General features: G+C 40.5%; 1 protein-coding gene across 1 annotated transcript; it reads left to right on the top strand.

Annotated features, from left to right (window-relative positions):
- Positions 1-629: 629 nt before the first annotated feature.
- Positions 630-4,583, top strand: LOC123450063 (pirin-like protein). The gene is made up of 8 exons (XM_045127469.1): positions 630-923; positions 1,754-1,900; positions 1,986-2,035; positions 3,128-3,166; positions 3,326-3,354; positions 3,450-3,512; positions 3,693-3,796; positions 3,883-4,583. The coding sequence occupies exons 1-8, from the start codon at positions 646-648 to the stop codon at positions 4,367-4,369; spliced, it is 1,197 nt and encodes a 398-aa protein (XP_044983404.1). The 5' UTR covers positions 630-645; the 3' UTR covers positions 4,370-4,583.
- Positions 4,584-14,452: the final 9,869 nt, after the last annotated feature.

Below are 14,452 nucleotides of genomic sequence, written 5' to 3' on the forward strand. Positions count from 1 at the left end.
ACAGCGTTCCCACTGGTACACACGGGAGCCCGGATGCGACAAGCCATGCGCCGTGCGGGACCACCCTCCGTGCCTAGAGCGTTCACACCCCCTTTTTTTTAACACATTGTCAATTCGCTCACCTACACGATCATACACATGCCCGACGCAGAAAGACACATCCTATCTATACGAGCAACTCTGAAAGATTGAACCGGATATAACGATTCAAGATTTACGACGTCTTCCCCCGTCAAATTAACATAGCCGAAAAGTTCGAGTTAAATCCAAAAAAATACGACCACCAATGTTAAAGGTACACCTTGAACGAATTCCGATGGACCGGATATACCGCTGTTCTGCTAACCATTCAACCACGTGTTGGTTCGTCTCAGCGTTCACACTTGGCCGTGCGTGCGTGCGTGCGTGCGAGCCTGATTGGCGGGAGCACTCCCGAACGGAGGGAGCAGATGTGTAGATCGAGTAGTGCGTAGCACCCAGCTGCTTCGTACATGCAACGCAACCGAACGCACGGCAGCAGCGACAGCGGCGGCGTTCCCACTTGACACCTTCCTCCGTGCGTGCGTGGGCGCTCCACTTGGTAAAACTTAAGCGGCGCCGGCGCTCCCCAGGCCGCGGGTATATATATATATATAGACGCCGGCGATGGAAGCACAGACTCGCTCACAGCGAACATATAGCTCAGCTAGCCAAGGTCTCCTTCTCTTTCTTACGTGTGCGTACATAGACACGCTGAGCCAGCCGGCCATGTCTGCCGCCGCCTGTGTCTCCTTCTGCCCCTCCCCCGCGTCTTCCCGCCACGGCGCCGGACCGATCGTCGACGTCGTCGTCGGGCTGCCCCCGGCTACGGAGGCGGAGGAGGAGCGCGGCGCCGGGAGGGGCCTCCTTGAGTTCGGCGCCGACGGGATGATCGGCGCCAGCAGGTAAACATGCATGCATGTATTGCCATCTTCTCTTTCGCTGCATACATGCATGCTCAAATGTTAGTAGAGAATCATTCGTCTTGTGATCGATGTATACTATGGCACTGCTTGTGAACCGGAGAGTTAATAATTTCCTTCAAAACCAAGGCAAAAGCTTTGTCTCGCCTCATCATTGATTAACAAGAGTTAGTAAGATTAGTTATTAAACAAAACAGTCGTAGCTAGGCACCAACTAGCTAGCCTAGTCTAGCAGCATCAAAGATCTTAAATTCTTCGCGCCTGCCAACCGCCAAAGTGGAGCCTTGGTTTTTTTATTCTAATTGTGAATACATTAAGCATGGCAGTACAAACATTCCTTAAAACTCATGCATAACAACAAAGTTTGATCAACTTTACGCTTCCTTTCAAAAGTCAACCTCTATGAAGTTTGATCGACTATATTGAAAAGTACCAACATATATCTACAGATACACGATCGATCAATATAATTAGGACATGGTGAACGTATTCTATACACTTCTGCTTCGTGTATCAATGATATATAATCTTTTCCTCTACAAACTTGGTCAAGATTATTATGACTTGAAAAAAAGAAGCTATATGCACTGTATTTCCAAACAGAAGAATTATTGTAGTGCTCGTACTTTACATTCAGAAAGTTATCCCGAGCTATAGCTAGCTAGCCAGCTTGTAATTAACAGCCGATTTGATAATGCTGGTTTGGTCTTTTGCAATAATTAAGGAGGATATCGGCGCATGTGATGCATGCAGATTATATTCTCCATGTGATGCATATTCTACTTTCTAACCTCTCCCTGCATGCGTGGCAGTGACAGTGACCAAGATGCTGCTGCTGCTGCTGAGATCGATGACGAGGAAAAGCACCCGGTGAGGAGGTCACGGGCGGTGGTTCAGAAGTTCATGTGCGAACGCAAGGTTGTCGGCGACGGCTTCGCTCTCAGGAGGAGCATTGGCAGGTGATCAATCACATCATCATGCACCCGATCATCCTTTTTTATTGCCTAGCAAATAGCTCAATTCAAGCTTTGTTACTTCTTGCAGGCCTGAGTTGCAGAGCTTGGATCCTTTCATCTCCTTGGATGAGTTTGAATGTACGTATGCATGATCATGGTCCCAATTGGAATCTTTGGTTGTCCATTTCACTGATCAGCTCTAGAATCTTAATAGTTTACCTTTTCGTCCAGTTGATTAAGACACTCATTGATTGGCACATGGAAAATTAAACTGTGGTTAATACATTTGCCTAAAAAAACATGGAAGACATTTGCCTAAAAAAATATGAAAACCAAACATCATCTGCCTAAAAAACACATGACATGGCAAAAGACATTTGCCTAAAAAAATATTTTTTTTCGCTCATTTTAAATGTTTGTACTATAAGATATGGAAGCTAATAGCTTGTGCATTATTAATCAACTCCCCACCAACTAAAAGGGGACACATTTTTTATAAAAGCGATTGCGTACAAATTATAAAATTCGAGATGGTCTCGATCATGCGAGAATACCCATTCACATAACAAACGCGAAGATTTATTAACGGAGTTCCTAAACTCCACTACACTACTCCCAGTGAAATGACTATGTGTGCTTCTCCGACTATACCAAATTGACATAGTACATGACGACATAGCCGACATAGACTGTCAGGCAGCATCCCCCCTATCATTCGTCACAGTCGGAAGGTCTGGTCACCCTGTCACAGGTGTCCCGACCGTCACTCTCATGATTCATATATAGGCTACCAATTTCATCTGGTCTTTTTTTGACTACCCCAAGATGCTTTTATGTTCAAAAATGCTAAAAAAATGACATCAGATTTTTAGACATGGCAAATCAAACATTTTTCATAGCAGTTTATGCTGACGCGAGGATGGCAGTTTAGTTGGCGAGCACGATAATTTTCTAGCAAAAGGATGAACTGAACCGGATTTGCCATGCTCGCCAAGTAAACTTGCCACCCTCGACAAACATAATTTTTGCCACACCTAAAAATCTAACATTCGCTAAATATTCGGGTTCTTTATATTATAATAAGTCCTGAGTCATAAGTGTCCAATTTAAATACCTAACCCACCGCTAAATATAGGTCCAACTATAGTCTAACTCTGTATCAACATATTTATTTTTTCTTATACCAAATTGGTGAGCTTACAATCAATTCACACCTACCATCTTTTTCAGTTTCTCGTCCAGCTGGCTTTTCTGATCATCCACACCGAGGTTTGTAATCTATTTATCGTTCTTGTGCATACTCACGGAGTATTATAGTTTATATGACACTATATAATGTCATGGATAAGCTAGTTTCATGTGTTAAAGAAATGTTGGCCACCGAATTATGGCTGACTGTATTTCTTTTTTTCTATGATGTCCCTTCAGGATTCGAGAATGTTACCTACATGCTTGAGGTAAAAACTCCATATAACTCTCGTTATTCCTGCCATATGAAAATAATAACTTTCATTGAATTAAGACTTATGCGATAAATTTTCTTCATTTTCAGGGAGGCTTGAGTTACCATGACTTTTCCGGCCACAAGGGCACAGTAAACACCGGAGACGTTCAGGTCAGGTTTCTCTTTAGTTGGCATTGCTAAGATATAATTATCAGACATACATGTTTTTAGTTCCAAACCGAAAAATCAAGCACAAATACGGGTGTTGATGGCAATTTCCTTCCATGCCATGGTTTACTGTTCTACTCTGAATTGATGATACTGACATGGAATTGGAAACACGTATGACAGTGGATGACGGCCGGGCGCGGTGTGGTGCACGCGGAGATGCCGGGTGGTGAGGGGGTGCAGAGGGGCCTCAACCTCTGGCTCAACCTCTCCTCAAAGGACAAGATGTATGCATGGATTCACTTCAAATTTCGCACATATTTGTCGAACACAGTTAAAAAGTTGGTAACAAACGATGTTTCTACGTCTGCAGGGTGGCGCCGAGGTACCAGGATTTGAGGAGCCGCGACGTCGCCTCGGCGGAGAAGGACGGCGTGTCCGTCAAGGTCATCGCCGGCGAGGCCCTGGGCGCGCGCTCGCCGATCCAGACGCGCACCCCGGCCATGTGGCTCGACGTGACCATGCAGCCTGCCGCGTGCCTGCGCCAGCCCGTCCCGGCCGGCTGGACCGCGTGCGCCTACGTCCTCGACGGCGAGGCAAGCTTCGGTCAGCCAGGCGACGAGGCGGCCGGCGCGCACCAGTGCGTCGTGTTCGGCGGCGACGGCGACGGCGTGGACGTGCGAACCGGCGGCGCGCGGGCGCGGTTCCTGCTGCTGGCGGCGCGGCCGCACGGCGAGGCGGTGGCGATGGACGGCCCCTTCGTGATGAACACGAGCGAGGAGGTGCAACAGGCCAGGGAGGACTACCTGAACCGCCGCAACGGCTTCGAGTTGGCCGCCGGCTGGTCCTCTGGCCAGTGACCGACCATAGCCGTGCATTCACAAACATTGGTGGGCCAACAACAGAAGCAGTCGACGGCATTGCATGTATTTTCTTTCCTGGCCCAGTAGTGATCGGGCTAGCCTCAAAATCCAATTCAATGGCCCAGGGAAATATAAGGTTCTAGTCGAGATATAAGTGTTGTTTCCGGCAAAAGATAAATACAAGCATTGCATGATGATCACATTTTTGAAACAATGTTCAAAATATTTAAATAAAAATGTCCATGTTCCTAAAAATGCCCGTATACTTTCGAATATGGTGAAGCATCTTCAAAAAAGTATAAATACATTTTGGGGTTCAAACTATTCATAGTTTTTTTTCCTAAAGAAGGGATCAGATTTCTATGTGAAAAACAAAAACACATTGAAAACCCGAGAAAATCGGAAGGAAGACTGAAAAAAATATACCGCGGTCGGTACCTTACATTGCCAAATTAAATTGCTAAGGGCATGTACAATGGTTGATAGGGTGATCTTATTTTAAGTCTTGCATGTAATTTAGAGATGATAAAAAAAAATCTTACAATGAATCATCTCTTAGCCTTATCTTTAATAACTAGCTATTCCTAAAAATATGATGAGGCATATTGTGCTAAGAGATCACCTGTTGTTCTCTCTTAAATAAGAGAAGATAAATTTTTTCTTATGAGTTCTCTCTCCTCCACCTTATTATTTATTCTACATGACACTCCTAAAATAACACCATTGTATATGCCCTAGGCAGTCGGTTCATAGACGCTTGATGTGCCGTTCGACGACCACTTTGACACGAGTGTTTCTTTTTTGTTGAAATCGATACAGGTGCATTTATGTCTCTCTCTTAACGAGTCAGAAGCTCGGCTCACCTTTAGTGAGGTTGTGTATGCCACGATCCCACAAGAACTATGTCTCGCTTATAACGATAAAACAGTTTCTTACTTTTTTTGCGAAAAACTTTTATTCTATTCATTTTCAATCATGGTGAGAGAACAACAAAGGTAGTAAAAATTATAATCATGTGCGTGGATCACCTAGCGACGACTACAAATATTGGAGCGAGTTGAAGGCGCGTTGTCGTCATCGCCCCTCCCTCACTGAACGTAGATAATCGGGAAGTCGTCGTGCTGGTCCCATGGAACCAACGCATCAGAGTAGCAACCATCACCGATGAAGGAAGTCGTAGATCAGAAGGGTCAAACCTGGAAACACCCAAATGTAGACGAACGAACACCAAATCCAAACAGATCCACCGAAGGCCAACACCGATCAAATCCTGTGAGATTCGACGAAGACAAACCTCCACACGTCATAAGATGACGCTAGACGCACCATCGGAACAGGGATAGAACGGAAGAGACATTATTCCATCTTCAGGAAGCCGCCATTACCTCATCTCCCTGAACGGAACACAAATCCTAAACAGACACAAAAAGACCACAAACAATGGATCTGGACCCTCCCACCGGCTAGGCCGATATCCACCGCGCATCCATGGGCTAAGAGCACGGGAGACGGGGTAACCTGCGGCACCGCCGGAAGGAGGCGAACAACCTAATCACCTAGTTAGTCGCTAGCACACATTACTATTCCCAAATTAACCACGAAAATAGTTTCTCATTATTTCTCTATATAGTTTTTTGGTGTATATCTAATACATTTTAATAATACATGTTTAACAGTTTCAAATACAATCTTAACATTTTTTTAATACATGGTCAATAATTTTTCTATATTTTTTTAACATTTTTAAAATGATTTATTAACATTTTGTTAATACATGACTAAAAAATTCCTATAAATTTTTAAGACCTTTATAAATGCTTGGTTAATACTTTTCAAATACAAGATATTTTTATAATACATATTAAAAATTTTTAATACATATTTAATATTTTGTAAATGCTTTATTAACATTTTCAAATGCTTGATTAACATTCTTCAATTTATTTTTTCTATATAGTTTTAACATTTTTCAAATGCTTGATTAACATTCTTCAAATTATTTTTTTATTATTTTCCAATTGGCTGATTAGTATTTTTATATACATGATCAAATTATTTCACCTTTTTTCAATACATGCTCAACATTTTTCTATACACATTTAATATTTATCAAATGCTGGAGTTAAAATTGTAAAATACTTGTTCAACAATTTTTCGAATGCTTAATTAACATTTTTGTATACATGATCATCTTTTTAGACATGTTCAACATTTTATATATATATACTTATATATATATGAAAAATGTTGATGTTTATTTTTATATACTTATATATATATATATATATATATGAAAAAAGACGAAAATAAAAAAATTAAGCACACAAGAACTCCAAAAGGAAAACCCCATGCAGAAGCTTCTAAAAGGAGTCTGTACCGGTCCACTGAAGCTTCCTAAAGATGCTCCCACGAAGCTTTCAAAAACGAGATGAACACACATTATTGCGCTGGCTCACCAACGGGTCGGCGGGTCGGCCAAACGTCAGAGGAGGACAAGCCTCGCAGTAAGCGAGACATAGCTTTGTGCGTGGACAGGGATTCACCTTTTGTATGGATCAAAATAAGGGGATGAAGCATGTGTTGCTGGTCTATTGGCCTAGGGGCAGCCTCAAAGTGGTAAAAGAAACATGGGAAAAGATTGTGAGCTAGACGGCTTCACCAAGGGAAATTCGACCCACAACCTAAGAGCGAAAATAATTGTTTTCCTTAGAAGGTTGTTGACGCGGGGTTTGAGACATGGACCAGGCAGACAAATGGAGCGAGGAAGTCAAGTCGTGCGCGAGAACGTGACACGTGAAGGAGGTTGCAGTTGATTTTTTCTCTCTGGTCTTTTCTTTACTCTATTTTTTCTTAGTTCCTCATATATTGCATACGTGTGTATGTTTGCGTCGTGCGGATTATATGTTCATCTCATGCGAAGTACACGTTATGCCAAGGAGCACATATTAGGTCACACATGAAGTACATGTTGAGTATGGGAGCACATGTTGCATTGTACGTGAAGCACATGTTGCACGAGGGATGAAGCACACGCTACACTACGTGAGAGTATACTACTCATGACATCATACATGTTATACTTTACAGGGAGCACTAGTTTCATTGTAGAGGAAGCACAACTTGCATTGCATTGGAGTAGGAGTACAATACCCATGGATAGCACAAGTTTCACTATGCAGGAAGCTTGAGTTGCAGTCCATGAGAGTACACTACTAGCGGGAGGAGTACAAGTATGTTATCATGTGAAGTACATGCAAGTTGCAGCAGGGAGTACATGCCACTCCTCGATGGGAATACAATTTGAGCCCAAAATGTTCATCGAAAGCCATCAACATGAGATCTAGTTTCGAACATCGCGACATGATGAATGCAACGGTGAAGACGGTTCATTATTTGGTTGTTTTGTTCACAAGTTATTTGATTTAAAGTTTGAATCTCACAAAAAAACATGTACAACCTCCTCCATGAATTAATGTGGAAAATCAGCAAAACTCTCCAATAGCGACAAGTGGCACACATGTGTTGCACCACTTGTCGTCACGAGGGGACTTTGGCGTAACCTTTATAAAGGTTCCCCTTAACTAGTGATTTTCTTAGATGATATGGAGATACGGAATGAAACTACAAAGTTTCTTATTTTAGTATGCTCAAGATACTAAAATGGAGTCTGAGCTCCTTGAGAAAAATCTAGGAAAACCATCAACATTTTGTTAATTCATTATTTTATTTAACATTCCATTTTTTTGCATCATTTGGAAGTCGCTATCTTTTATAAAAAAAGTCCTTACTTTTACAAACACTTATTTGAGAATTCGAGCGGGGGGGCTTGAAAGTCCATCTTCTAAATATATCATCTTTGTGACCGAAGCTAATCATCACCCGAGCCAATATTGGATGCACTTTCAAAAGTATGCACATGTTATCGTCTTATTGTTCATCCAAACTTTCAAGACATATTTGCCAGAATATAGAAATTTCTATAAATATACTTACACAATCATACACGAAAAGTAACTATTAAGATATTTTTGGGAGTGCATGCTCTAGGTATCTATGTCATGATATTTAACAATATCAAAATTTGCAAACACATACATATATGTAGTATATGTATGTATTATGAGATTATACAAAATTAATTCAAAAAGAACTTCTATGGCATCATATAATTTATATTTAGTGGAAGCAAATATTTTATTGATATACAGTACAACTGTATAACAAAGATCACTATAGTTATTCTTTAGTAACCTTCTGATGTGGTTAGTTGTGTTAGCTATTAATATAAATATATCCTTAATATTACACAATGGAAAAATTATTTTAAATAAGTATACAAGTTTAGTATAAAAAAATAGAAAGACTATTTTATGATGTTCCTCATATCAACACATCATTTCCTCTTGAATTGGTTGGAAGTTCGAGCGATTGAAATGAAGAAAGAGCACAACAACAGATGCCCCCCTACAAGAACGTTTAGGATATGTTTAGTTGCAATGATCAGGTAGAACGTCATGGGTCCGACCCATTCTAAGAGCCCATACCCGTGTTTAGTTAGTTGAAGGAACCGAAACCCACCAGTCCCAGAAAATGGAATATACCCTCCTTATGCGGAACCGGGGCATACCTCGAAATCGAGCAGATGACAGGGAACGAGTCGTTCCCCTCGCACCCTACGCACCCAAGCTCTATCCTCTCGCGCGACTCTCTCGTCTCAACACCGCCACCCTCCCGCACCCTCTCCTCTGTGTCTCCTACCTCGTCTCGGCGCCGCCATCTCCATCCTTCTCCAGCGTCGGCTTCCCTCTCCTCCCCGTCATATCTCCTCAGTGATGGAGCGGATCAACAGTTTGGCAGCGATCTAGCATTTGTTGGAGACCTACCTTGCAGCGGCGGCGAACAAGCAGGCGATGACTTGGCATCGGGTCATCAGGAGCGGAAGGATCTACCATCGGTTCGTCTGTGGCGTCTGGATCGGCGGCTAGTAACACAAGCCAGGAAAGGTTCCTATTCCCCCTTTGTAAATCTTTGTATACGTTGATGGTTACATCAGATTGATGGAAAAATTATTTTCTGTGTGCTGTTGTGTATATGTGATGCTGTGTAGATCCATGATTATCCAATTTTTCCATGTTCCTCTATTTGTTCCATATATATGTGCTGCTGTGTATATCCAGGGTTACACATTTTTTCAATAAGTGTTGCTGTCTACTACCTAGATGCATGGTTACAAGTCATTTTTTCATATTTTTTATAGTATGTATCACTTGTAGATGGCCAATTTGAAGAATTTAAATGGAGCTCTATGGTATGAAGATACTTGCACTTTGATTGCTTTGGGAGAATTCGTATGTGGACATGTATGGCTGTCAAGTATGGAGAATTTGTGTTATATGTGTTGTCATTTAAGTGCCAAGCTTGTCAATATATATATTGTTATGTTATCTTTCTTGAAAATATAAATGGAATGTTGTCAAAACTTTGAATTTTACACCATTCAATTTTTCATTATGTGCTTTCAACCAAACACCAGAATGGAACTAACCCATTCTACTTTTTTGCTCCAACCAAACACCGAAACGGAACCGACCCATTCCTAAGGAATGAGACCATTCCATTCCATGACACTTGGTTCCCGAACCAAACACTCCATTAGTTTCCAATGGTGGTGACATATGTTGCCCGTATTCCACGACCACCTCTCCTAATTAATAGGACATGTGGCTCAAATAATACAACTAATGAGACGTGGCATACAACTAAACCTGTTCATGGACAACCTAGCCTAGAGGACCAAACCCAAAGCCCGACATTCGAGTCGGGCTCGGGCTCCACTTTCTCGCCCGAAGCCCAACCCGGAATCCCGAATAAAGCCCTAAATGTACATATAAACATTTTTATTCAAAATATAGGTACAATAAATTTAAAACATACCCCAAATATGATTAATTTAATCCAAAAATTCCACTGTTCATGTGATTCGGGCCGGGCTCGGGTTTGGGAATTTTTCTTCTGGCTTTGCCAAGCCCGGCACGAACCCGACCCGACCCGACCAATGATGAGGTTTACATACAACCTCCATGCGATTCTCAAGAAAAATAATAAACACTAAAATATCTCCATGCATGCCTCTGCAAATCTCGACTTGTCTCCTTGCACCACCATGACACCCCTACTACAGTCGCCGCCGCCGCTACGAGTAGCACCATTGCTTCCATTGGTCGAAGCCTAGGTATCAAAGGCCTTGCCACCGCTAGGATTTCGTCGTCCATGCATGTTGTCATACTATTCGATTTGGATGCCGCACAGAGGATCGTGTTAACATTTGTCGATGGTTTACCTATCATGGTTGTCAACAATAATGCACGAACACTAGTATACTGGTGTCAAGGTCTTCTAATCTCTGTCTTTCCCTCTCAACCCTTTCATTTTGGTAGCTAGTTCTTTCACGCATTACTCAATGTTCTAGGGTTGGCCCCGTGCGGACGGAGAGGGGAGAGGGGACCAACGGGAGGAGTGGAGTTAGGGTTTGGGCTGCGGGTGGGTGGATGGATGGACGGATGGATATGTGCCATGTCATCAATCCATGGCACAAACATCTCCACCAATGAGAATTAAGCATATGTAAATGTGTTTTTTTTCTTTTTGTTTCTCTTTTTTGTTTTCACTTATGTGAAGAGCGTATCAAATATTAGTTACTAAATTGGACCGCATCAATTTTCAAAAATATTCGAGGGCATTTTATGTAAAAATTGACCAAATGGTTCCCTATTAAAAGTATTCCGTGCACCTCTTGTCCATTTTTCGAGAGCTCAAAATGAGTTTTTATGAAGGACATACCATATATTTGTTTTAAAATTGGACCCAATCAATTTGATAAAATACGAGGACAAATTTAATGTTCAATTGAGTAAATGGTTGGGTGTCAAAAGTTTTGATCCACCTCTCGTGAAAAAGGCAATTTTTCGTCGATTCAACTCGAAGCGGGTCAAATTTGAACTGCAATTGTCTTATAGTTTGCTCTTTATTTTTTCCCAGAAATTATTTTTAGGTACACAGGTATCTAATTCATCATAGAAACACCAAAAGTTTCACAAGATTCCATCCCTAGATAAGAACGATCATACTCGCAAACTTGACCACATTTTGAAACCGACATAAAGAATTCAAAAAAAATCGAAAAAATGAAAACCTTCACATTGTGTCATTATATGTGACCTAGTATCCAGGAAAAAACATCAATCTTGTACTACGAAAAATGTCTTTAAAAATGATTTCAAAAATGAGGTATCATTTATGAAGATCCATGACTTTCAAGGCAAATGACCAATGCTATGGCAACATTGATCGCATAATTTGTTCAAATGATATCATATTTTGCACAAGCGAGCATCTTGGAATGACAAACAATGTTTCCTAAGGAAATTTTCATTTACTTTGGACGAAAAATTCATTTTTCATTTTTCGAGTGCCCAAAATGAGTTTTTTTTGTGAAGGACATACCATATATTTGTTGCAAAATTAGACCCAATAAATTTTACTCCCTCCGTCCCAAAATAAGTGTCTCAAGATTAGTACAACTTTGTACTATAGCTAGTACAAAGTTAAGACACTTATTTTGGGATAGAGGGAGTATAAAATAGTAGGAAAAATTTAATATACAATTGATCAAATGGTTGGGTGTCAAAATTTTTGATCCACCTCTCGTGAAAAGACAAATTTTCGCTGATTCAGCTCGAAGTGGGTCAAATTTGAACTGCAGCTGCCTTATAGTTTGCTCTTTATTTTTGCCAAAAATCATTTATAGGTACACAAGTATCTATTTAATCAGAGAAACACCATTTTTTCCAATATTCAACCACTAGCTAGGAACGGTCATGCTCGTCGTTTTGATCGCATTTTGAAATGGGAATGAAAAATTCAAAAAACATCAAAAGAATGGAAAACCTTCGCATTGTATCATATATGTGACAAAGTTACCAGGTAAAATAATAAACTTGTAATATGACAATTATTTTAAAAAAGTGTTCTTAGAAATGAGCTATCGTGTGTGAAGATTCATGGCTTTCAAGCCAAATGATCAATCTTATGGCACATTCATGGCATAGTTTGTTTAGATGATCTCATATTGTGCACAAGGGTGCGTATTGGAATGTCAAACAATGTTGACTAAGGAAGTTTTCATTTTCTTTGGACGTAAAATTCATTTTCCATTTTTCGAGTTCCCAAAATGAGTTTTTTTGTGAAGGACCTACCATATATTTGTTGCAAATTTGGACCAAATCATTTTGATAAAATACTAGGACATATTTAATGTACAATTGACCAAATTTTTGGGTTTCAAAAGCTTTTATCTACCTCTCGTGAAAAAGACAAATTTTCGTCGATTCAGCTCGAAGCGGGTCAAATTTGAACTGCAACTGCATTATAATTTGCTCTTTATTTTTCCCAAAAATCATTTATAGGTACATAAGTATCTATTTAATCAGAAATACATGGTGTTGTGGCGAGACGTCGAGGTTTGGATGGTGGGCAAGGACCCAACTCCACAGCGCGCGAACTAGCATGCGAGCCGCATGGTCACAGCCTAACCATTGCGTTGCCATGCGTTTTAGGTGGACTAGGCATGTCTGCTGGGTTTGAAACTCCCTCAGTAGGTGTTAGGAATAAGAATACAATAGAAGAATCTCACGAGGAGACTGAACTAAGCTCAAACATGAATTAACATCCAAGTGTTTGATTAGCAATGCGGGAAATCCACATGGGCCTAAATTTTGGCTGAGGATGATAATCTACTAAGGAGACTCTTGGCAATTTTTTTTATCTCAAATGGATGAACCTAGGTGGCACTTGCTTTACAAAGTACCACAGTGTGCAGAAATATGGATGTTGAAGTTGGGATCAAATGAATGAATAGATTGAGCTGAAATATGGTGGAATATTTTAATTTGGGCATATGAAGGCGCTGTAAATAAATTTATACCATTTGGACGTGCCAAAGTGACACTTCCTTCACAATGTGCCAATCTGGACAGAAAATGGTAACTGAAACTGGGCTCACATAGATGATTGGATTGAGCTGAAATTTGGAGGAGGGTGATAATTTGGGCACATTAAGGCACTGTAGGAATTTCATAAAATTTGGATAAATAAAAATTGTACTTCCTTCACAATGCTCTCTACTGAAGAAAACATTGGAAAAAATATTAAGGGAAACTGGCTACATTAAATGAGCTAAAATTTGGTGGAGGGAGGTTCTATGGTCAGTTTCATGCCATGGTAAATTTTCATCAACTATAAAGCAATATAAAATGTAGTTGCTTCACAAACTGAAAATATTACCAGAAAAAAAGATTGGATGATGAGCTCACATGGATTGTTAGATGGGGCTCAAATTTTGTGGAGAGCTATGGTTTGGGCATATAGAAGGTGTGGCAAAAATACAACTCATCAGGATATTCCTAGCTAGTACTTTTTTCACAAAGCTGTTAGCTGAACACAAACTTTGGAAATTTGTGGAGAAAGATTTACTAGGAAAATGGATACGGAAGTTTTCATGAGGCAATGATTTGGATAGGAAACAGTGACCAAAATTTTTGAGGGCAATCAAAAAAATAGAAATAACACTTCCTTCACAAAGTGCTATTGTGTACAAAATAGGAAAATGAATATTGTTGACTTATTTTCAAACTATGAAAGGAACAGTTTTCACATATTTGAGGAATATATGATCCAAAGGATTTATGAAATTTTTGCTATAATTTTTGGAATGACAGAATAGTAGGTTGCTTCACAAACTAGGGCAAAAATTGACACATGGACATGACACGTAGGCAAAATTGATAATGTGGTGCCTAGCCATAGCTATGACCATCTATATTGGTCGTAATTAGCTATAAATTAGGCAGCAGACCAGGGCTATCTGCTTTACGATCATTTCTCTTAGGGAAATTACGATCTTTTTTGACCAAATTGGTTGTTATGGTTTGGGGCTGGAGCCTCCCGAACAGCTTACGGCCAATTTGTCTCAAATGGTCGTAGATTTACGACCATTTCTGCGAGGGTCACTGCCAGAAGGTC

Source organism: Hordeum vulgare, chromosome 1H (genome assembly GCF_904849725.1).
Source record: "Hordeum vulgare subsp. vulgare chromosome 1H, MorexV3_pseudomolecules_assembly, whole genome shotgun sequence".
Lineage (NCBI taxonomy): Eukaryota > Viridiplantae > Streptophyta > Magnoliopsida > Poales > Poaceae > Hordeum > Hordeum vulgare.